Below are 24,337 nucleotides of genomic sequence, written 5' to 3' on the forward strand. Positions count from 1 at the left end.
TTGTAAACATGCTCAATTTTGGTCTAAAAAATAATATTTTGACTAATTAAATAATATACATACTAAACTTATTACCTTTTGAACGAAAACCGTTCAGGCTTTATGTGAAAATTTTGTAAATGATAGAAAATCAATAGTTTTGTTGAATAAAAAACATTTTGCTTAAGATTTCTTCAAAATGTTGAAAGGAGATCAAGTACCCCTACCATTTTGAAAAAAAACCGATTCAAAATAATGTCATCTGTTCAAAAACCCTTATCAGCCAAACAAAGTTGAATGTTTAAGCTTGCAATTCATGCAAAAAGTTCATAGTTTTGTGAGAAATTAAGTGAGTTAGGTGAGATACAAAAAAAGGGATCAAGTTTCCCCACTCTCCCCTACTACATATCATTCTCAACGCAAAAAAAATGCATTTAAAATTATTTTTAGTTGATAAGACTTCTATTTTCATTGAAAATTTTAATTTATATGAAAAAAATGCTAATTTTTCAGGCCGATTTTGAATAGGTGGACATAAACTTTGAAAAATATTCTGTTAACTGTACCTTACCTTAAATACTAACAGCAGGGTTGCGAATGAGCGAGCGCTCACGGAAAGCTTGCTCGCTCCAGCTGGAGCGTGAGTTTTTATCAGGTAGCTCGTGCTCGCTCACGCTCACCGGAGCGTTTTGCGCTCACGTGAGCCGGTGAGCCAAAGTAGGTAGTTGTTTTTTTCCTGTTGAAGCATCTGCCTGTTTGAAACAAAGTTTCTAGAACTATCTCAGCACAGGCAGCAAAAACAAACAAGAAAGTGGTCGAACAATCAAAAGTAGGCAATGAAACGGATTTGATTAGTGAACCGAAATTTACGTTCTATTTAAAATCTAGACATTTTTCGAACAAGGAATAAAAAACTAAATTCATAATGTAAACATTAATTTACGTGAAGAGATGCACTGTTTGTTCACAAATCAAATCCATATTGGACCATATTGTATTGTTGTTATGTACAAAAATATTGACAATTTATGTATATTTTATTTATTTTTAAATAATCTTTTAAACAGTTACAATCATCCATGTTCAAAAAATCATATATAACTTGTAATTGAATATTTTCAGAGGTTTGGTTGCGAAAGTGTTGAATAAAATCCACTTGTTGGAAGAAGAGCCAACCTTTTCGTGGTGAAAAAAAATTGACAATTTATTTGATTTGAGTCAAAAGGGTTATTTCAACCCTTAGGAATTTTGAGGCATATATTTAAAAATAGAACTGTTTCAAAAATGTTACCCTTTTTTCTAAAATGTTTGCCAAATAAAGACTAACCTTATAGAAATGATTAGCCGTTTCTAATCACTGAATCACTGAAAGATTTAATAAACGGAATAACTTTTTTTTAATGGTAGCTCATTCTGACCCGCAATCTGGAAATGTAGTCAAAACACTGATTAGGTACATAAAAACAGTTTAATGTTATATTTTAATCAACCAAGCATTTAACCTTGAATCGAACTTACCAAAGCATAAATCCTCTTGAATCCATTCATTGTTTTGTAAGTTTTTCTAAGGTTTAAAAAAAAAATAATAATCAAATTATTCGCTCTACAGCATTGCCTTGGCGTTCTCGATTACGAGATTCCTACGCCTACTCTAAGGTTAACAGGCCCTTTTATTTAGGAGTCTATACCCCTCCGCCCCTCTCTGCTCTCTGCTGATTAGGTACATAAAAACAGTAAGCATAAATCCTCTTGAATCCATTCATTGTTTTGTAAGTTTTTCTAAGGTTTCAAAAAAAAAAAAATAATAATAATAATAATCAAACTATTCGCTCTACAGCATTGCCTTGGCGTTCTCGATTACGAGATTCCTACGCCTACTCTAAGGTTAACAGGCCCTTTTATTTAGGCGTCTATACCCCTCCGCCCCTCTCTGCTACAATAAGGCCTTTAAATTCTAAAATATTTATACATTCGACTGTATGTCTAAAACAATATTTGACCCTTGCGAATCCAACCTTTTATTTAAAAATATGATTGATGAAAATAAGCTATTCCAATTCATATATCATAAAATTTGTTCACAAAGTCATATTTCCACAGCCCTACTGCACCTTACGCAAAAAATCCATCTAGAATTAAAAAAAAAAACTTTCTCAAAAACGATTAGCGACACGTCCAAAATGAGCGCTCCGTGAGCGAAATATGAGTGCGAGCGCGAGCGTGGAGCAAACGCGAGCTGAAAAAATCGGAGCAAACGTGAGCGCGGGCAAACGTGAGCTAGCTCGCGCAGCGCTCCTCCTCACGAATGAGCGAAAAGTGAGCGCTTATGAGCGCGTGAGCGCGTGAGGAACGCAACACTGACTAACAGTCTAACAACTTTTTCTTTTCATATAAGTGCTGCGCTGCCGTGAATGTAGGATACATTTTGAAAATCATACCTAAACATTATTACCAAATTATACATTTTCAAACAATTCACACGTGCCCAAAGACATACGATTCTTCGGCACAAAACAAACGTCATAAATAACCTTTTGCGGGTGGGTTCACTGCCACACCATGAGGAAGTGAACCGCGACGGGAACAACAAAAGCCAAACCAAACAAAACAACACCATTTAGAAGCCACTACCCGCCCACCATAAGTCCACCGGAAGTCGTACAAAGTACAAGCTGGCAGGAGCAGCCCTTCGGAAAAGGACCTCTCGCCGGCTGGACAAATTAATTACAGCCCAGGGGCCCAAACCGAGAGGAGAGCGCAACAGGACGACGACGCGGTCAGGCCATTATGTTAAGCCGCTAATTGTTGCGTTTACAAAAGGGCCAAACACACACCTACAAATTGCCTTCTGGTTAGGACCGAGCATAGAAACCGACGACGACCCAATTTGACACAATTTAAGGACAATGGACAAGAACGGTGGATCGGCTACGGTATTTTCTTCTTTTTTTTCGTCCCTCATTTAACCCACCAAAAGTCGTATCTTCTGGGGACCTGACCGGCAAGCGGCCAACAAGCGTGGACACAAAGCAGGCCGTTGAAATGGCTCACAACGCGGGAAGAAGAGGTCGGGACTCTCTATTAGACGCCTACTGTGCGAAAAAGTGTTGCAGAGGTTAGGAACACACTGATGCAGTCCCGTGACTTGCAGCAGGTCAGACAAAAAAAAAGCGAGGACAAAGTAGGCGATAATGAAGTCGTAAAAATTGTTACGGTCAGCCTTTTGTCCGCAAGTGGACAATCCGGTGGCGATTGTCTGTCTCCCGGAACGCCTACGACACACGGTGGCGTAACGAGCCCGTTTGGACACGGAAGAGGAGGTTCGGGGTCCCCGGAAGTGCGAACAGATGTTCGGGATTTTGTTTTATTTTCGTTTGCCTCAGCTGGTGCATTCGATAAATCAGGGGTGGGCGGAGCGGTAATTGATTTAGGAGCTCCATTAGATTTTTGTTAGGATTGTCGAATTGATTTGAGTTACTTCGTTGATGCCATGAACATTGTCACACAAAAAATCTTTTTAATTGACTTGCCTTTAAAATTCCCATTTTTCAATTCTTCAGCATCAAACTTCCATTTCGTTGAAATTCCACCATAAGAAGTATTTTATCGGAAAAAAATCAAATGCAAATCTCTTAATGCAACAATCTGAGTTTCCGACGTAAGCATTCACAATTTGTGAAAATTAAGACGATTAGAGGATAGTGGGGTGACTTGATCTACCAGGTCTTCTAATTTTTAAAAGATATTTTTTTATATAGCAATTTTTATTCGTAAAAAATAAATAATCAGAATAGTTAAACTTTTTTTCATATTAAAATTGGCAAATTATGAGAGTTTAAAGGTTTAAGGATATACAAACTACAAAAAATCCCATCGAAAACAAGGAGGGGGGGGTCTGGCAAAATGTGACGTACTTTTTGAGGAGGGGGTTCAACCTTGTGTGACAAAGTGTAACATAGGGGGGAGGGGGGGTTAATTTTGGCCGATTTTTGCGTGACATACTTTATGGATGACGCCTTTCAAGATTTTGAAGAATTATTATGCAAGATTTTGCTTATCCATTCAACATTTTGATTTTCTGTAAGTTACAACAATTTCACATAAAACCTGTACTGTTTCTGTTGTTGTTGTGTTCAATTTATAACATATGAAAAAAATTAAAATAACGCGAACTCAATTTACGCGAAAAATTCAAAATAACGTGATCCGATTTTAAACTGTCGGAAGTCTTAACTATTATGGTCATATCTTCCTGTTCAACGGGGATCACAATTAGGGTTTTTACAATCAATAGCTTCGTGACCTACGGATACTCTGCATCATATTGGGATGTTCTGGACAACTAAGAACATCCGGAAGTCACGAATAGAATATCTATCTGTTCAACGGGTGTTTGTATCGGTGTATTCACCATCGATATAGCTTCAGGTAGCTTCAGTGAGCCACGATGAACTCTCTGCGAACTGTTAGAATGTACGAGGTCATCTAGGTACTCCCGGAAGTCATGGCCTGGATATCTACCTGATCAACGGGAGTCTATTTGGCTATATTAACCACCGGTATAGCTTCAGGTAGCTTCAGTGGACCACGATGGACATTCTGCGGCATGTTGGATTGTTTTGGGTCATCCAGGAACTCCCGGAAGTCATGGCCTGGATATCTACCTGATCAACGGGGGTCTGTATGGCTATATTAACCATCGGTGTAGCTTCAAATAGCTTCAGTGGTCCACGATGGACACTCTGCGGAATGTTGGATTGTTTTGGGTCATCCAGGAACTCCCGGAAGTCATGGCCAGGATATCTACCTGTTCAACGGGGGTCTGTATGGTTATATCAACCATCGGTGTAGCTTTAAATAGCTTCAGTGGTCCACGATGGACATCCTGTGGCATGTTGGATTATTTTGGGTCATTCAGGAACTCCCGGAAGTCATGGCCTGGATATCTACCTGATCAACGGGGGTCTGTAAGGTTATATCAACCATTGGTGTAGCTTCAAATAGCTTCAGTGGTCCACGATGGACACTCTGCGGAATGTTGGATTGTTTTGGGTCATCCAAGAACTCCCGGAAGTCATGACCAGGATATTTGCCTGATCAACGGGGGTCTGTAAGGTTATATCAACCATCGGTGTGGCTTCAGATAGCTTCAATGGACCACGATGGACACTCTGCGGCATGTTGAATTGTTTTGGGTCATCCATGAACTCCCGGAAGTCATGGCCTGAATATCTAACTGATCAACGGGGGTCTATATGGCTATATTATCCATCGGTATACCTGCAGGAAGCTTCAGTGGACCACGATGGACAATTTGCGACATGTTAGATTGTGTTGAGACATCCAGGAACTCGTCTTCAAATGCGAATGCTAATTCTAATGGGACATTTATGCGTTGATCAGGAAAATAATAAGGCCAGGACTTCCGGGAGTTCCTGAATGACCCAAAACAATCCAACCAGCCACAGAATGCCCATCGTGGTCCATTTAATCTACCAGAAGCTATACTGATGGTAAATGTAGCCATATAGACCCACGTTGATCGGTTAGGTATCTTGGCCATGACTTTTGGGAGTTCCTGGATGACCCAAAAACAATCTTACATGCCACAGAGTGTTCACCGTGGTCTACTGAAGCTACCTGAAGCTATACCGCTGGTTAATATGGCCATACAGACCCCCGTTGTGCAGGTAGATATCCTGGCCATAACTTCCGGGAGTTCTTGGATGACCTAGTACATTCTAACAGATCACAAGGTAACCAGCGTAGGTCACGGAAGCTACCTGCAATTATTACGATGGTGGATACACTGGTACAGAACCTTGTTGAACAGGTAGATAATCAGTTCATTACTTGCAGAAGTTCTTGGATAACCCAGAACATCCCAACCTTCTGTAGAATATACAGCGTAGGTCACTGAAGCTATTTGGAATAACCTGGAATTACGTTATTGTTATTAAAAAATATAATACTTTATAAAACAAAAAAATACTGAAAACTCTTTTTACGCGAGCTGTTCAAAATAGCGCGAACTTTTTTTACGCGAGAACCAAAATTCGCGTAAAAAGAGGTTTGACAGTATCATAAAAACGAATAAATGAAATAAATTCAAACGATGATAAATATCTTTAAATTACTAAAAAATAGTCCTAAAGCTTTTCGGCTACTGTTGCACTACTAAATCAACCAAGTTATAGAAAACACCCCCAAAAGGACAAACATAATATTGAGTTACCGAACCGGAGCCGTCTCGCCATCACCATTCACTGTTGACAGGTTATGAAATTAAATCCTTCGAAAACTATTCAATTCCAACTTGTTATTCGTAAATACCTCAACGCGAAGAAAGGGGGAACCTTCGTCGCAGTTGTTGGTATTTTGTCAAAAAGACAAACAAAGTGTTCCCCTCCAAACTCTAAAGGCAAAACGTTGAAAAAATGAGTTAAATCGAGCTGAACTTTTTTTTCTTTATTTGTCTCAGACAAGCGGAAAGTGTTAATTAATGCTACGTTTGAGGTTAGAAATTGCTTTTTTATTGTTGTCAGGCGGAATTGTTTAGCTTCAATTTATGGGGAAAATGTTGTTTTTTTTTCTCCATTTTCTCCCTTTGCGACACTTTTTCCACTCTTGTTTCGCCCGAAAATGAGAGTTTGTGCACCCCTTTTTTCGGGAGGAAAATTTGACGACGCCGAGAGGTGCATTGGGCTTTCAAAGGGGCCTGTCAATAAATTTTTGGGTGGAAACGGTGTAAATTGAGAGTGAATTTGTAACAAGAGCCGGTGAGTTGTACGACACAATGCAATGACATGGAACTTTTAGAAAAAGGGCTGCTGCTGCATGCAACATATTGCACTCTCTGATTGCTTTATTTGATCTTGAGTGGGACGGCGTTTTTTTTTGGTTGCTTTCTTTCTTTATTTCTCGTGTCACTTTTCTGTTGGCCCAGGAAAACATGTGTCAAATCATAAACAAATGTGTCGTGTTTTATTAAATTGCTCCCGAATGAATGCATTAGGGTGAGTTGCTGAGGAATCTGGGGGTGTAAAAGGTTTAAGGTAAAATTTTATGGACTGACGGACGTAATTGTTTTATGTCTTTCAGGATGTTGAACATCAAACTATGTTGTTTAAAGAATTTTATGTAATCTAAGAATTAACTCTAGGTCATATCTTAGGTTATACACTTATCATTTTATTTAGGCCGTATTTTTATCATCAAAGGCATGGAAGAGCAGCAAAATGCTGAAAACTACAATGGTTTATACAGTCCGAACTCGATTATCCATAGTCTTCGGTAAAAATAACTTATAATTGGAACATGGTTTTTGTTGTTGTCTTGTTTTGGTTCATTGTCAATCATTATCATTGCAATGGGCACGCGTACATAAAATTGATGGCTTGTATATCGGTAGCTGCCAAGCCAATCTTGTTACCAAAGTCTCCAGTCCACGGTTTCTGAAAAGATCACTAATGTAAAATATCCGCAATTCTATCTGCAAAACAATCCTTACAATATTGTTCATCACTGGCCTACTTTGGTTGTATGCCCCTGCCCACTTGGAGTAGTGCATTACGCTACCGTAGTTGTACGGAATACCGTACAATGGAGTTAGGTTGGCCGCCAGTTTGGCGTAGTTGGCGTTGTAGAATGAGACTAAAAATTGTAAGTATATTTTATTTATTGAACTGAAATTGATTTTAGTTTTGATTACCTGTCTGATATTTTGGATCCAGTGCTCCCGTATCGATGGTCACGTAATTGTCCCGGTCCGTCCTGGTGAACTCGTGGTAGAACCCAAGAGCGTGCATCAGCTCGTGAGCAACGGTTCCAGTGGTGATGCAGTTGGGCACTTGAAGGTTCACTAGATTGTACGAATTGTTCAAGCTTCTTCCGATGTAGGACCAACATCCGGTTGGGCTGCTGTCGATCGTTACGAAGGTGGCCTCCGTAGTCCGTGGCACAAACCGGACACACGTGCTTGCTGTGTATTGAGCTATCGCCTTAGAAATGATGGTTCTTTGGGTAGTTGCTACAAGTTAAAAACGTCATAGAATTGTATTGAACTCCTAATAACTATTTTTTTTTCTTAGAAAAACTCACAAAAAACTCCCTTGATCACGTAAGGAACTCTCGCACCGGGCCAGCGATACTTAGTATAGACAACTGGAACCACACTATCGACCACATCCGGCTTCAGCATGATGTCCATCTGGTAGTAGTACCCCAGGCCCAGCTCAAAGGGATGACACTGATTCATCCCCTGGTCGTAGCTCCTATGGCGTTTGCCAACTTCATGATGCGGTTTAGTGGCAAAGTTCGGCGCACCCCGAGTTCCATTCAAGGGCACACGGAAGTCGTGGTCATCGGCCCAGCTTACAACAATCAGCACAGAAACCACCACCAAATAGCTAAGACGACTCATCTTCGCTTCCACCTTTGATCTGGAAACTATCGCGAACGGATCGTGACTTTTTATAGCAAAGTTATCGAGAAACTCGTGCTGTTCAAGAAAAAAGAGTTCTTCCTGGTGCAAATATACCCGCGATATCTAACTAGTTACTATTTCCACTTTACCAATCAGTGTCAGTGCATTGATTGATGAGTTAACTCGTAACAAGTTAAACGTAAAAATTCACTTTTATTTTCAAAACTAGTTGGCTTTCCTTTTTGGTAGCCACAAATGTCTGTTTTGTCAAAATGAATTGATTAATAAATTCAAGAAACTATTTCGTAAGTGGTACTTTTGATTCTTAATCACAAATCCGAGGTCCACCTATAGAAGTGAAAAAAACATGTTTGCAATAATTTGCAGCTCGAAATTGTGACGAGTTGAAAAATAATCCATCATGAAATATCTGATATAGTGCATTTTAATTATTGTGATTGGGATTTCTATACGATTCATAGGAAAATTAGCAAATGTACTCATCAAAATTGCAAAATAACACAAAAAACACAATTCTGTAGAACAGTGGTCACCAAACTGATGAAATCCGGTTCACAAAGGAGTTTTCAGGTTAGATTATCTAGAAAAACTAACTTAATCCACCTATGTGGTTGATGCCTTCCTCACTTTTTACCAACAATGGGTAATATGCGTGGTTTGGACAAATATTTCAGCTATTTTTTTAGATCTAGAAAAATACTGGACTCGTTGGAAAGGTCTTTCAATTTCCTAACCAACGATGGGTTGGATGATGGATCCGGACATCGTTTACATACATTTAAGTGAGATCCGGCTTCAAAAAAGTACATAAATATCTCTTAGGTGGTCATAACTCGAGACAGGGTTGCCAGATCTTCAATGTTGTGGACTCGTTGGAAAGGTCTTTCAATTACCTAACCAACGATGGGTCGGATGATGGATCCGGACATCGTTTACATACATTTAAGTGAGATCCGGCTTCAAAAAAGTACATACATATCACTTAAGTGGTCATAACTCGAGACAGGGTTGCCAGATCTTCAATGTTGTGGACTCGTTGGATAGGTCTTTCAATTACCTAACCAACGATGGGTCGGATGATGGATCCGGACATCGTTTACATGCATTAAAATGAGATCCGGATATATGTGAAAACACATTTTTATACATAACTTTTGAACTAGTTATCGAAACTTCAAACAATTCAATAGCGATGTATGGGACCCTAAACCAAGTCGATTGCAACTGGTTTGATCAAAATCGTTTCAGCCAGTGCTGAGAAAAATCAGTGAGAATTTTAGTCACATACATACATACACACACATACACACACACATACACACACATACACACACACATACACACACACATACACACACACAGACATTTGTTCAGTTTTCGATTCTGAGTCGATATGTATACATGAAGGTGGGTCTTTGAGCTTTTAATAAAAAGTTCATTTTTAGAGCAGGATTATAGCCTTACCTCAGTGAGGAAGGCAAAAGGATGAACAAGTTTTCTTTTGCAAAGAAAAATGTTAAAAAATATTAAAATAAATCTAAACTTGGAAAATAACATTTCAATTTAATATACCGATAATATTTATCAGGATTATTATTAATTATTTGAAAACCACGTTACTTAAAATGACGTTAATCTCGGAAAAATGTCCTACAGTACTAAACATCAGGTTAGATTCTGTGTACTACTTCCAATCTTCCTACAAATTTTTAAAATAAATTCAAAAGAAATGGTCAAATCTGGATCAAATTGGAGAATTATAGGTCAAAGCAAAATTTGATAAATCGATGATAAATCGATGAAACAGCAAAAATACTTCATCATGAGGAAATTATAAAACGAAGTTGACTTTATAGCTGTCGGCCACCATTGCTAGTTCCAACCACTAGTGTCTTCCTTTTTGACTACAAGGACTTCGCCGCCCTGGGCTCCTAAGTGTTTGAGTACGGCACGGAGCGACGGCGCCGGATACCCATATTTACACAAAGAATTTTAGAGCGCCCGCCGCGGGATTCGAACCAGCAACCTCTGGATTGTGAATCCAGTGCGCGGTCCGATTGATCCACACGGGCGGGAAATTATATTCACCAAAACCAAAATAAAAAAGCTACATAAAAATCGGAAAAACTGAAGCATGAAAAATTCAATAAACAAAAAAAAACGACTTATTTGAATTTTTCGTCAAATTTCACATTGAAAATTATAATCATTGTGATGCAATCATCTTGCATTTTGTATTATTTTGAACGCAAATGCTATAGTAGGGGTTTTTTTTATTGTACTTATGTACAGTATGTATAAAAAAGTAAGTTTGATCCACGAAAACAAACATTACGAAAATCCATAGATTTTTGGTAAATTGCTCAAACGAAACCATAATAACGTTTTTTTAGAAAACCTAGATGTAAGGGTATCAAAAGATCGGAAATTTTATGCTCTTTCAGATGTCACATAGGTTGATTTGTGAATTGTGGACCGGTTCGGATGCCGGCGGATTTTCCGAAGACGTAATTCCGGGTTGGTACGAAATTCCAACGAAAAATCTATTCTAGCGATTCAAAGACCCCTAAACGGTGTTATACCCACTCCAAAATGTTTCTTTAGCAATTCCATGGTAATATATTGACATTTAGTTGAATTAAAAGTTTGTAAATTTAAGTTTAGATAAGTTTTATATAGAATTTCCGGAGTTATATAAACTTTTATACTAAGTACTTAGTAAACTATATATTCAACCCAAATTACATGTTTAATCAGTCAAGGATGCCTATTTGGAGTTGGGAGACTGGATTTATGGTGATTGGTCAACAATTAACATTATTTACCACAAACTTTTTTTGCACATTTTTTTATTTCTGTAATAGTATTTATTATATAACTTTTTATGGAAATCATCTTTTCATGAGCTTTTTATAGGAAAATGTTCGGCATGAGTTTCTAAACAAAACGGAGTACTAGGTTTCTGTCAAACTTTAAATTGTTTACATGTTTCATCACAGAATGTGCATTGTGCCCAAGGGGTGTAAATACTTTTTTTCACGGCGTGTTTTCTGGGCAACCTTAAGGAGAAAAAATAGTCATCACTACTTTCAAATGTGTCTTATAGGAAATTTTCTCAGCTTTCCAATGCTTCTAAGAGCGAAATGTTTCATCGGGAAATTTCTGAGATATCTCTATTTTAAGTTTTATCTTTTAAAATCCTTGATTATTAATTGGACACTTATAAATAACAGTCCAGGAAACTTGTCAAATTATGTGTTTCATGTGTCTTTTACTCATCAAAATGTGCAGAATAAAACAAGAAACAACTTTGTAGAAGGTTGCAAACCGCTAAACATTTTGAAAATTAAGTTTTAACTGAATTTTTGGATATGTGGGATTTATTCAAATATTAAAATAATAAAATCGTATTGAAATATTATTTTTAAAAGAACAAATAGATTATTACATAATTGATGTGTACAAATAACATTGGTCTGCTCTAATCCAGCTTGGAATTAGCTGATACAACCGAAATTTCTACAGGTTTGAGATTGATAGGGTATTACAAGATTTTTATGAATAAATATAATATTTCCTTAATCAAAAACTAAACAGTTGCATGGATACAAAACATGTTTAATACTAGAAATTAAACTGCAAATTACTGTTGCGAGCTTTGGGAGAAATACTATTCATCAGTATGAAATGATTTTTTTTAGTTTTTTTTTGTATTAAATGATTAAATGATTAGCAATATTTTAGAAGTTTATAAGACTCTCATCTTCAATCTCATCTATAAAAAAAAAAAATTTCAAATAGTTTGATAACAAAGTTTCTGTTTGTTTTTTTTTGTTAAAATATTATTTAATTTTTGTTCAAACAAAAAAAAATGTTTGTGACGGTGTTTTGAGCATTCTGAATTGGAAGACTCGAGTTTAAGTGCTACTTTTAAGTGCATTTTCAACAGAAAACATTTTATAAAATTTAATTTTTATTTTATACTGATGAAAATATGACTTTTGAAGCTTGCTACAGTAATATGTAGTATATTTTCGATTTCAAATCATATTTGTATTTATGTTCCAGGTTAATGTTTGCTTAAGAAAATATCAAATTTATTCACTAAAATTCAATAATACCATTAACAATCACAAACCTGCCATAGTTTCGGTTGAACAAGCTAAATCAGAGTAGACACGTGTTATTTGTACACAAAAAATATGTAATTATCAAATAATTCTTGTACAAAATATATTTTTACACTGTTTTATGATTTTAATTTCTGAATAAATCCCATATATTCAAAAACTTAGACAAAACATGATTTGCAAAATGTTTAGCAGTTTGCAACCTTTTACAAAGTTTTTTTTTGTCTTATTCTGCACATTTTGATGAGTAAAAGACACATGAAACACATCATTTGACAAGTTTCCTGGACTGTTATTTAAAAATTTCCAATAAATAATAAAGGAATTTAAAACCAAAAACAATAAAATAGAGATATCTCAGGAATTTCCCGATGAAATATTTCGCTCTTAGAAGCATTGGAAAGCTGAGAAAATTTCCTATAAGACACATTTGAAAGTAGCGATGACTATTTTTTCCTGATAAGGTTGTTCTAGAAAACACGCCGTGTTTTACATACTGTATATTAAATAAAATACCACAAAAATGGAGATCCTTTTAAAATTCAGTTAATTATCCTTCTGTAATATTTAATCCAAAAATCACTCAACAATTTGTAAAAGACTGTTACAAAGCATGGTTTTGAAACATTGCAGTGATAAATAGAAATATTGAATTTAAAAAGAATGAAGTGTGAATTTTGAACCAATATTTTTATGTTCAATTTTATTTTATTATTAATGTCTCATAACCGTTGGAATGGTATTTGAAAAATAAATAAAAAACACTAGCAATGTAATCACCTATAAATATAACCATAAAAAAGAAACAAATAATAATTACTGCTGTACTGTGCGAGTTTTTAACCTTTTAAAACAACAAACCAAATTTTCAGTTTTTGCTTTTTGGGTGTTTTTAATACCCCTGACTTAAGGCGGTTTCAAAGACACACAAAAAGCAAAAAATGGAAATTTGGTTTATTGGACCTTTTCAAAAAAACTCCAGAACTGAGCTGAACTGAACTTAGCTAATAATATTTGTTTCACGTCGTGATAGTTATTACGTCGTCGTGATTATTGTGATTAACAATATCAAATAATCACATTTTATCATTTGGTTAAGTCCACACATGTTAATTTTAAAATAAAGGAATTTCAAATTTGCTTAGTGATATTTTTATTGGATTTTCCAAAGTCTTTTGCAACTTGTTTTATAAGAAATTGTGTAAATTTGAAAATGCGATTACTCGATATCAGGGATGGAATAATCGCAAACAAATCAATTTCGCTTGCGAACTTTTTTCACCCGCGAAAGAGAGAGGAAAAAATAAAATCGCTCCCGAACTTCTCCAAGAAAATCAATCTGCTGATGATTTTTTGTGAATTTCCAAGTCAGGTCATATTTCGACGTGTGACGTTACACTTGCAAGTGTAGTAGTGTAAAAGATGATCCGCCGAATAATCCAGATGATGATTTTTTTAGATTCCTTTTACCGATCTTTCGTGCGTGAGAGAGCCGTGCTCCTTTCGGATTTTTTCTCTTGATGAACGTCCAATGATTTTCTTTTGATGATGATTATTCCATCGCTGCTCGATATTGTAAAAAATCCCAAGTAACATTTTTTTCCAGGAGTTCTACAAGAGCTATTCAAGATAGCTACAGCATAGCAGTTTGGACCGCGGTAGGATAAAATTCTCTTCAAAACTTCTTCAGGAGTTTGGAAGAGTACTTGAAGAGAGTTTTATCCTACCGCGGTCCAAACTGCTATGCTGTACACAGAAAAAATAATGTAAATTTGGAAGGTTTAATTTTGGAAGGTTGAATATTACCTCTTTTATGATGTAATTTTACCTCAATTTAGACTGAAAAAGTGACATTACAATAGAAAAGTGGTAAAATTACACATTTTCAGAGGTAAAATTACACCTTTTTTCTGAAATAAAAGATGTACCCCTTCCCAGATGTAATATTACCATGATTTTTTTTTCTGTGTAGCTATCTTAAAGAGCTCTTGTAGAACTCCTGGAAAAAATGTTACTTGGGCTATCACGACGTGAAACAAATACTCTCCATGAGTTCTGTGCTTCAAATATTGATTGATGTTTGATTCCGTTAACGAAAACTAAGGTATGAGCACACTTGAAGGTGAAGGCTTATAATCGCAAACAACATTCCAAACGAGTGTCGTAACAAATCATCACTGGTTGCATTAAATTGGAGTCCAGATTTGGAAATTAAATTGAAATCCCATATTTTGATCTATAAGACAAATGTATTCACCCTCGTAAGAATTGGCAATTGTCAATTGGGGTCATCATTACGAAATGTGCTGCCAAAAAGGTTTTCTGTTTTTAAATAAACATCCAAAACTTGCCGATTATCTGTGTCATTCCAGGAAGTGATTTTCGCCGGTTCTTAAATTACATAATTAAATCCTGTAATCTCCAGCCCATACATTCGCCCCACAAAAACCATGATATCTCGTTTTTCACACCCACAATCACCCATTCCGTTCTGATAGTGTGCGTGCTCTTCTAGTATCGCGCAACCCGGATGAGTCCGATAGGCGGAAAAATTGCTCAATGAAAAATGAATTAATTTCAATAAAATCATTACTGAATACACACGGCGGCCGCCCCGATAAACCCTTTTTCGAACTTATTTACTTTATCCATAAAATTCAACCACATTCAAACGTATGATAGAGGAGGGAGCGAGAGAGTGGAAACCCAATCAATCGAGCACTATCGTGATGGTAGTTGATGATTTTTTCACTCTCTCACGATTCACTCAGTGAGGCTGATGATGGTTCGAGAGCAAGGGAGAGCGGAAAAAGTGGTGAAAGCCAAATTATTAATTGTGTTCTATCGCGGGACGGTGACCGATTATGATGGTGCAGTGTGCCATCACATTTTGATGCACATTTAAATTTTCTCTCACACTGGATGCCAGCATAATTTTGGAATTTATCGACTCTTTTCTGCTCTGTCTCTCTCTCCGGGTGTGTTTGGGTGTAATTAAAGCGCTCTGAGACTGGTGTTCATTCATTTTCGTGCTGGGATGTGACTAATTTTATCGTCGTTTAAGCGAGGAATGCCACTGTTGATGCAGGAATGCAGAAATTATGTAGGGTATATAGCTCTTAATCAGAGATTTGATCCCATATCTGAGAATACTCTAGAAAAGTGGGAAAAAAATTATTATGTTTTAATAAAATATTTACTCAAGACTAAAAACTAAGTTTAAAATTAATCTGAGAATCAATACAGTAGATTAAAAACATGACAGACATGTTTTCCAATTGGTTTTATACATCCACAAAGAGGGTTCCTTTCCGCAATAATGTACATCTATCAACCACCATGGAAACCGTGCAAAAGTGGCACGAAAATGTGGTAAAATTTAATAAAAGTTATCACTCACCGTGATCGATCATTGTCATACAACCTGCTACCACCGCTGACACCCCTTGGGGACCAAACACCAGAACCAGCTCATAATTGCTTCACCTCGTTTATGACACAAAGGCGTTGAAGCATCACATGGCAATTCAACAGATCACTCTGTGGCACTTCAGCATAACCCCCAATACATTGCAATGCGAATTTCTGGTGAATTTGTCAACCCTTAGCGGATCGACTTGAAAGAAAAAAAAAAAACATTTTTCCAAAGATGCATCCAAAAATTAAAAAAAAATCTAACAAGATTATTAAATAATGTTATAATATTTAAATTTCATCATCCTTCTGTATTAGTTTTTAGTTTAAAAATACTTAAAATTTGGATAAAAAATATGCCGATCAGGGTTAACTACGAAGCTCATCAATTAAAGTGATACGACCATTCCGACGGTCCAGAGGATGCTGTCATGCGTAACGGCACGTTTTTGGGGTTATTGTTTGGAGGCGTGACGCCATGACATGCTGCGGGATGCTTTTTTTTTGTTTGCAAAGAAATAAGCGCGTACTGTGAAAATTACATTCATATCGTTCAACCACCAGAAATGACACACGTGCTAATTGTTGTGCTGGCAATAGGAGGTGTGCAATGCGAGTTTCATTATGTGACTCTTATTATAGGAAGGGGATGAGCACCTGTAATTGGCGGGTGAAAAATTGTCTATCTTTTTTACAATTTTGTTCGTGAATTCTTATTTTGTATTTTGGTCCATCGATTCTTGTGTCAAATAAACCATATTTTTTTGGTTTCTTGTTAGAAATGACAGAGAATCGCACAATCAATACAATAATTTCTAAATGGTTAGTTTCTTAGTGCTCTAAAACGGCTGTCCCTTTGTAAACTGTTGATTTTGATTGGTTTTTTATTAAATTATTCAGCAAAAAATTATGTATATTTGCAGAATATCTTTTAAGTGATGAAAATTTGTTTAATATCAACTTGAAAAAGCAAATTAATCCTACTGAAAATAAAGATCACTGCAAATATTGTGTAAATATTAAAAAATGACTTTAATAAAAAAAAAAATCAAATTATTCGCTCTACAGCAGCGATTCTCAACGGGGGTACCGGGCCTACTTGATTTACATGGCAGGGGGTACCGGCGTAGAAGAAGGTTGAGAATAGCTGCTCTACAGCATTGCCTTGGCGTTCTCGATTGCGAGATTTCTACTCGCAACTAGGTGTTCAAAGGCTTGATTGTTGAGGCAATTGCAAACCTCTTTTTACACCTTAGCTTCCATCCACGCCGGGATTCGAACTGACGACCTTTGGATTGTTAGTCCAATTGCCTACCAGCGTCTCCACCGAGGCAGGACCCAGGGAGATGACTCCTACACCTGGACTGAGCTATCGACCTAACCCTTTAGGTTAGACCGGGGCCAGCATTTACTTCCCCGTCCGACGGAAGGCGTGATCAGACAAATCTCGTCTCGAAAAATGCCATCGGGACCGTCTGGGATCGAACCCAAGCCGACTGGGTGAGAGGCAACCACGCTTACCCCTACACCACGGGTTCCGGCAAGGGGGGTGAGCAAAAATATATTTTTTCATAAACTTCAATAGTTTTGAGAATTTCGATGAAAAACACATTGAAAACTATTCAATTAGTGCGAGAATCCCTGGAATTCTTTGAGATTTTTCCAAAACCGGGAATCCCTGAATCCCAGGATTTTATTTATAATTTGTCCCGGGAATTCCCAAATTAAATACAAAATCAGATTTTGATCTGGAAATTTAGATTCGGTTGTGAAAATAGATAAACAGTTGAATACTTAGTAATCGATTGGTATTTCTGTGGTCTTCCATATGCATGTTTCTGGTATGATTTCATGGTATTTTACCATCTATTACTAGGCAAGCAAGAGCACATTTTGGTCCCTGTTACTTGTACAAGTTATTTTCATGCCCTTTCTAGTGCAAAAGTTGCATTTTTTTGAAACAAACGGAAATGATATCACAATCACAAAATATTCAACGGCTCATGATTTACTCACATGATAATTCCATGTTGATCTCAGTGATATTCTTCACCACATCGAAAACATTTGTCATTGATGAACGGTTTATCCTTGAAGTACTTGAAGCTTTTGAAAAATAAATGTTATTAAAATGAAACTGAATTCCAGTCACCAAAGGTTCAATAATACCATCTTAAGACTTGTTAATCAAATTATTTTTTAATCCCAACTTAAGGATTTTTCAATGATTTCAAAATGTTCCTAGTGGGTGTATCAAAAATTTTAAAAATCATTTTTGCAATGCGGTCTTGAAACTACTTACTTTTCCTGTAATTCTTGAACGATAAAAAAGGATACTTTTCTTTACCAAAAAGAACAGAATCGAATAGTGATACTTTCTTTAAAATAAATGCTGAAAAGTTCTACTTTTCAGCACTGAAATGGATGCTTTTCAGCACTTGTTTAAAAAGTAATATTTTTCAACATTATTTAGATTTAAACGGTTGATTCACACAATACATAAACATATGACTCATAACTAAATAACTTAATTCTTTCAGAATTGCAAAAAAATTTGTATGTATCTCGTTGCAAAACTTGTCAAAATTGGTCAAAATTTTCCCATAGTTTCAGAAGAAATTGATAAAATACTGTAATACAAAAATAATATCAAAATGTGGTACACTGACTTAAAAATCTTCCATAATTTCAAGTAAAGGGTGACGAGCGGGAATTCCCGGGAAAAATTTCCCGGGAAATCGACCATTTTTGGACCTCTCGTTTCCCGGGAAATTTGGTCGAGAGTCCCGGGAAAATGTATACTTAGACAGCTGTTTTTGATCAACATACGAGAACAAATGTCAACGTTAGTTGAATTACAGTTTGTTGCACTACTTGTATACAGCAATTCCCCACGAAAACAGCATGATTCGAAAAATGTTCTCCGATCGGCCCAAAATTTTTCAGGGGGTTCCTTGGCCGAAATAATCAGACCCGTATTTTTTGTTTGGCCATTAGGGTAACCTACGCCGTGTTAGGGTGGTCCGAAAAATGATAATTTCCGTCGATTTTCGCAAAAACCACTTTTTTCAAAAAATCATATCTCCGCGCCATTTCATCCGATTTTAGCTGTCTTAAGCGCAAAGAAAATTTGCGTATTTCAATTACAAAAATTTTGTATCCTAACATGTACAGGTCATCGCTGAAATTTTGAAGTTATCGCAGTTTTAGTGAAAAAAGTCGATTTTTTCTCGTTTTCGTCATTTTCCCATTTTTGCGCGTGGCGCTTTGAAAAACCAATTTTTTATTTTCAAAAAATCGTATCTCAGAGTAGTGAAAACATAACTTCACCAGTTTTTGATATGTCATGTAAAACATTCCGAGGAATCTGATAAAAATATTTTCAGACATAGGCTCTTTGGTCCCAAGACCTTCAAAACAGCATTTTAAGTATTCATACGACCTTTTCAAATGTTAAGCTAGATTTTTGGAACTTCTTGCTATATTTCACAAATAGCCAAACTAACCACCTTTCTTTTGCGTCTAAGACAGTTAAAATCGGATGAAATGGCGCGGAGATATGATTTTTTGAAACCATTTTTCGGACCACCCTAACACGGTGTAGGTCACCCTAATGGCCAAACAAAAAATACGGGTCTAATTATTTCGGCCAAGGAACCCCCATAAAAATTTTAAGCTCGATCGGAGATCTTTTTTTCGAATCATGCTGTTTTCGTGGGGAATTGCTGTATAACTGACTTATGTAACTCTTGAGATTTGTGCCACACAAGTGTTAAAACACAGTCAACTTTACTCTTTTCCAACTTTAACACACAACATAGGGAATATTTTCACATGTTTGGGAGGGTAAGCACTCACTCCTAACTCCATCCAATTTGCTTTTTTAACAATTTATTTTGGAACACTTTTGATAGAAACTTGCTTGCTCACTTCCTATTGAGCTATTTAACACTTGAAAACAAAAATTTATAAACCAATCAGAAAAACATTCGAAAAATTCGAAATGGTTTAAAACATTGGATGTTAACTTGTCGAATGTTCAAATAACTAAAATTGAGAGCAGCCCAAAAAATTTAAACCCTAAAATTTACCTTAAAGCATACTTAGCAGTTACATCATTATAATTGTAGTTTATGTTTATTTATGTTTTTTTTTTATCCAACGAGGGTCACCGAGTTGGATAAATACGAAGAGTGCTGAAAAAATCAAGTTTTGCAACGAGTTCCATACAACATTTTTTGCAATTCCAAAAAACACACAATGAGTGAAATTTTATGTAAAATTTTCATGTATTTTGGCAATAAATCGTTTAAATTAAAAAATGTTGAAAAGTGTTACTTTTTGGAACAAGTGCTGAAAAGTTCAACTTTTCAGCACCCATTTGAATGCTGAAAAGTAGAGCTTTTCATAACTTATTTTGAAAAGTGTTTCTATTCGATTCTGTTATTTTTGGTACAGAAAATTAGGCTATTTCGTCGTTCAAGAATGACAGGAAACGGAATTGCAAAAAGCTTTTTTTCATTATTATTTGCAATAGGAAAAACCGTTTTTTAAAAGTTCAATTTCCATATCCTCTCTCGAGCATAGCAATCAATATTAGAATATATTTTGGAAGAAAAATCTCTGATAATTTGTAAAGATGGCCATAAGGTTTGGTAAGGTCCACCAATTGTGAACATTCGGTGTTTCCTGATACATGTAAATATTTTTTCCAGGAATATTTCCAGTTAACCTTAAAAAAGAAAAAAAATCAATTTCAGATTGTTGTTTTGAGTTGCTATCTTTTTACTTCACAAAAATCTAATAACAAGTACATGCAACAAGCTTTTGCAACTTTTGAAAAATCACTCTGTGTGAAACTACAATTTTGAGTCCCAAAAAGCTCAAAAAACGATCTTGTATTTTCAGATTCAGAAAAAAAATCTAAAGGTTGAAATAGTTCTTTGAAATAATGAGACTACTTAAATAAACGTTTCTTTTAATAAGTATGAATGAATTGTAACTGAATTCATTGTAAAGAGACAAATTTATGACCTTTCCATTTAAATTGTTAGTACTATTGGCATACTCGAAAAAAAAATCCCGGGAAATTCAAAATCTCGAGAATCGTCACCCTCTAATTTCAAGTAATTTCTTAGGGGGTAATATTTTTTTGTAATTTAAAAGTTTGAATTTTTTTGTTTTCAATGAAAGCATTTGCTTTGAGACATCATTTTTGCGCAAAATAAACAACCGTGTCAATATTAGACAACTTTTTGACACAGTTTCAGAAGAAAATGATAAAATACTGTAAGAACAAAATAAATAGCAATAGCCAATGTTTGCTTAAATGTTTTGATTTTGTTCAATGCAGGAACAGAACAAAAGAATTAGTACACCGATTTTCAAATTTATTGCTCGAGAAGGATGATTTGAAACAAATCTAAGCAGAAATCAGGAGTTTTTTAAAGGTCCATAAAACTGAATTTTCAGTTTTTTTTTTCCAGAAATGAAATAAATGGAGCTTGGACTGAAAAGTGTTGAACATCTGGATGTCTGCTGTACTGACTGTATTCGCATAAAACACCATACGCCAAAACAGCAAACTGAAGTGCATGATGATTTTGTCTAAACAGAATGGTTGCTAGATATTTGTTCCGGTTTTTTAATTTTTTATGATCAAATCTGCATCTTTAACTCAAAATTGATAAAAATGCACTACACATAGTCATGACCAGTTTCCGGTGTTGAGATGACTATAACTCCAGCAACAGCACGAATTGCCTGATAACTTTGCTATAAAAAGTCACGATCCTCTCCCGATAGTTTTCAGAAAAGAAAATGAACCGTTTGAACTCGCTGCTGGTGGTACTTTCAGTAGTGATCGTTGGAAGCTGGGCACGTCACTATGACTTTCGCGTACCGATCAACGGAACTCGTGGTGCACCGCACTTTGCAACCCAGCCGAGCTGTGAAGTCGGCAAACGCCACCGGAACTACAGTCGCGGATTGAAGCCACGGTGCCATCCGTTTGAGATGGGCATCGGGATCTACTACCAGATGGACATCATGCTGAAGCCGGACGTTGTCGTGGTGCCTGAGGAGCCTGAGATAATAGAGTACAATAAGTATCGATGGCCCGGTGGAAGGGTGCCCTACGTGATCAAGGGAAACTTCTGTAAGATTCGAGAAAAAGTTGTTGGTTTGAATGAAATTCAACGGTGACTTTTTATTTGTAGCTGCAGCCCACAAGACCATCATCGCTTTGGCAATGGCTCAATATACCAAAAGCACGTGTGTTCGATTCGTGCCAAGAACTAACGAGGTCACCTTTGTCACTATTGACAACACTCCTACCGGATGTTGGTCATACGTGGGAAGAAGTTTGAACAACAAGTTTAACTTTGTGAATCTGCAAGTTCCTGGCTGTGTCAGCACCGGAACGGTGGCCCACGAGTTGATGCATATTCTCGGCTTCTACCACGAGTTCACCAGGATGGATAGGGACAACTTCATTACCATCGATATGGGAGCACTGGATCCAGCGTATCAAACAGGTTAGAATTTTTGAAAAGAAGGGAAAACTATCAGTCGGTACAATGCTGTCCAACTTTCAGCCTCGTTCTTCAACGGCAACTATGGCAAGTTGACGTCAAATTTAACTCCACTGTACGGCATTCCGTACAGCTACGGTAGCGTGATGCACTACTCCAAGTGGGCGGGGTCCACCAGCAGGAGCAGACCGGTGATGAACAATATTGTAGGAATATCTTGGAGTGATTTGATATCTTGTACTACAATAGTTTTCATTTTGCAGAAACCATGGACTGGAGACTTTGGCAACAAGATCGGTCTGGCTGCTACCGATGTGCAAGCCATCAATATAATGTATGCGTGTCCTACAAATTAAGTAAAATGTGAATAGCTAGAATATATTTATTAATTTGGGAGTTAAGCTGCCTTTGTTTTCCATACGAAACGAATCATCCTCACTTTCGATCATGACCAGCATCAGATTCACATTATTTGTGGCTACGTAAGCCGCGCTATCAACTTCAGCATTCCTCATGACGCTGTAATCAAATGAAACAAACACTCTCGTGGCAAAAATATCATGAAGCCACTTCGTACTGAGCAGAGCATTGTAAAATCTTAGTTGTTCTTAGTCTTGATTAAGCATTCGAATTGGGTTCATTACTGATTGGAGCATGCCACACATAATATTTTTGTTCGTGTGAGTATACAGTATAATTTGTCCCTAATTTGTAATTACTGAATTCTGTAAGTTTCAGCCTAACAATCGGGCTTCTCACTCAAAATATCACATCCCGAGCGGTTCCCGATCACAGACCGCGAACGGATCAAGCGATTCGCCAAGCTGGATTGCTCGAAAATTACCTCTTTCCAAACTCCGTCGAGCTGATCCTGGAGTCATTTTATCTGGATCACTGGGGCGTTCAGCTGTTCACCGAGCTCAACCGAACTCGGTACTTGTCCCTGCTGTACGGAAGCATTCCAGCCGTCACGTTCGAATCACCCATTCTGGAGACCTTTTCGGTGGTGCAAACCAACACTTCCTCCTTCGAGGTCAGCCCCGTGCGGAATTCCGTCCTAAAGACGCTGCAAATCACCCGGAACAAACTGGCTACGATCTCGCCCACCATTCGCCAACTCTCCGGATTGACCACGCTGGATCTATCCCAGAACGAGCTGGAGTACGTGGATTTGGACCTGTTTGCCGGCATGAAGAGCTTGAAGAACCTGGACCTGTCGGTCAACCAGATCAGCTCCGTCGATGCGTCGCCGGCACTTCAGCTGGGCAGGCTGAGGAACCTCTGGGTCAGCTACAACCGGCTGCAGCGGTTCGAGGTGTTCCCGGGGGCCTTCCCGGCGCTGGATACGGTGCGACTGATCGGGAATCGCTGGAGCTGTGGATGGGTAGATGGCGCCCGGCGGGACATTATGGATCGACGGATTACGGCGTTCGGAGTGGATTACGGTTGTAGCGAGAGTCGTCAGGGCGGGTTGTGTTGTTATAATACGGAGGTGACGACGACAGAGGGAGGTGAATTGTTGAGGGAGGGACCGTTGCTGGAGGAGATTCAAAAGTTGACCAGCGAGTTGGGAGTGAAGCCGCTGGATACGAGTGGGGATCAGTCGCTGGAGCTGTTGACGAGGAGCAGTGGCAATGGCCAGGAGAAGATCCTGGTAGGAGTGAAGCATGATCAGGTGAAGGTGTTTTTTTAAAGCGATTAAAAATAGAATTTATATTGCAATAGTTTTAGCATATTTAATCAACATGAGAGGAAAATAAATAACAAATCGATACACTCATGTTATTTTGAACATTAAAATCCTGTTGTAGGATAATAAAAAAGCAAAAAATAAA

At 37.1% G+C, this 24,337-nt stretch overlaps 2 protein-coding genes across 2 annotated transcripts; one reads left to right on the plus strand and one right to left on the minus strand.

The window, feature by feature from the left end:
• Positions 1 to 7,326: 7,326 nt before the first annotated feature.
• LOC120413064 (astacin-like) lies at positions 7,327 to 8,496 on the minus strand. Its single transcript, XM_052709618.1, has 4 exons — positions 8,068 to 8,496; positions 7,691 to 8,011; positions 7,490 to 7,632; positions 7,327 to 7,433 (listed from the first exon to the last, which is right to left on the minus strand). The coding sequence occupies exons 1-4, from the start codon at positions 8,399 to 8,401 to the stop codon at positions 7,341 to 7,343; spliced, it is 891 nt and encodes a 296-aa protein (XP_052565578.1). The 5' UTR covers positions 8,402 to 8,496; the 3' UTR covers positions 7,327 to 7,340.
• Positions 8,497 to 21,789: 13,293 nt separating this feature from the next.
• Positions 21,790 to 24,328, plus strand: LOC120413058 (uncharacterized). The gene is made up of 5 exons (XM_039573762.2): positions 21,790 to 22,126; positions 22,188 to 22,505; positions 22,566 to 22,708; positions 22,766 to 22,836; positions 23,298 to 24,328. Exons 1-5 carry the CDS (start codon positions 21,790 to 21,792, stop codon positions 24,193 to 24,195), a joined length of 1,767 nt encoding a protein of 588 aa, XP_039429696.1. The 3' UTR covers positions 24,196 to 24,328.
• The last annotated feature ends 9 nt before the right edge of the window (positions 24,329 to 24,337 follow it).

Source organism: Culex pipiens, chromosome 3, assembly GCF_016801865.2.
Source record: "Culex pipiens pallens isolate TS chromosome 3, TS_CPP_V2, whole genome shotgun sequence".
Classification (NCBI taxonomy): Eukaryota; Metazoa; Arthropoda; class Insecta; order Diptera; family Culicidae; genus Culex; species Culex pipiens.

Bases quoted from the DNA above. Each gene is read 5' to 3' on its own strand.
- LOC120413064 (XM_052709618.1), bottom strand. From the start codon at position 8,401: ATGAGTCGTCTTAGCTATTTGGTGGTGGTTTCTGTGCTGATTGTTGTA. The intron at 7,633-7,690 runs GTAATCAAAACT...TACAATTTTTAG, and splicing joins GGATCCAAAATATCAGACAG to TCTCATTCTACAACGCCAAC. The intron at 7,434-7,489 runs GTAAGGATTGTT...TGATCTTTTCAG, and splicing joins GGCCAGTGATGAACAATATT to AAACCGTGGACTGGAGACTT.
- LOC120413058 (XM_039573762.2), top strand. From the start codon at position 21,790: ATGAACCGTTTGAACTCGCTGCTGGTGGTACTTTCAGTAGTGATCGTT. The intron at 22,127-22,187 runs GTAAGATTCGAG...TTTTATTTGTAG, and splicing joins CGTGATCAAGGGAAACTTCT to CTGCAGCCCACAAGACCATC. The intron at 22,506-22,565 runs GTTAGAATTTTT...TCCAACTTTCAG, and splicing joins GGATCCAGCGTATCAAACAG to CCTCGTTCTTCAACGGCAAC.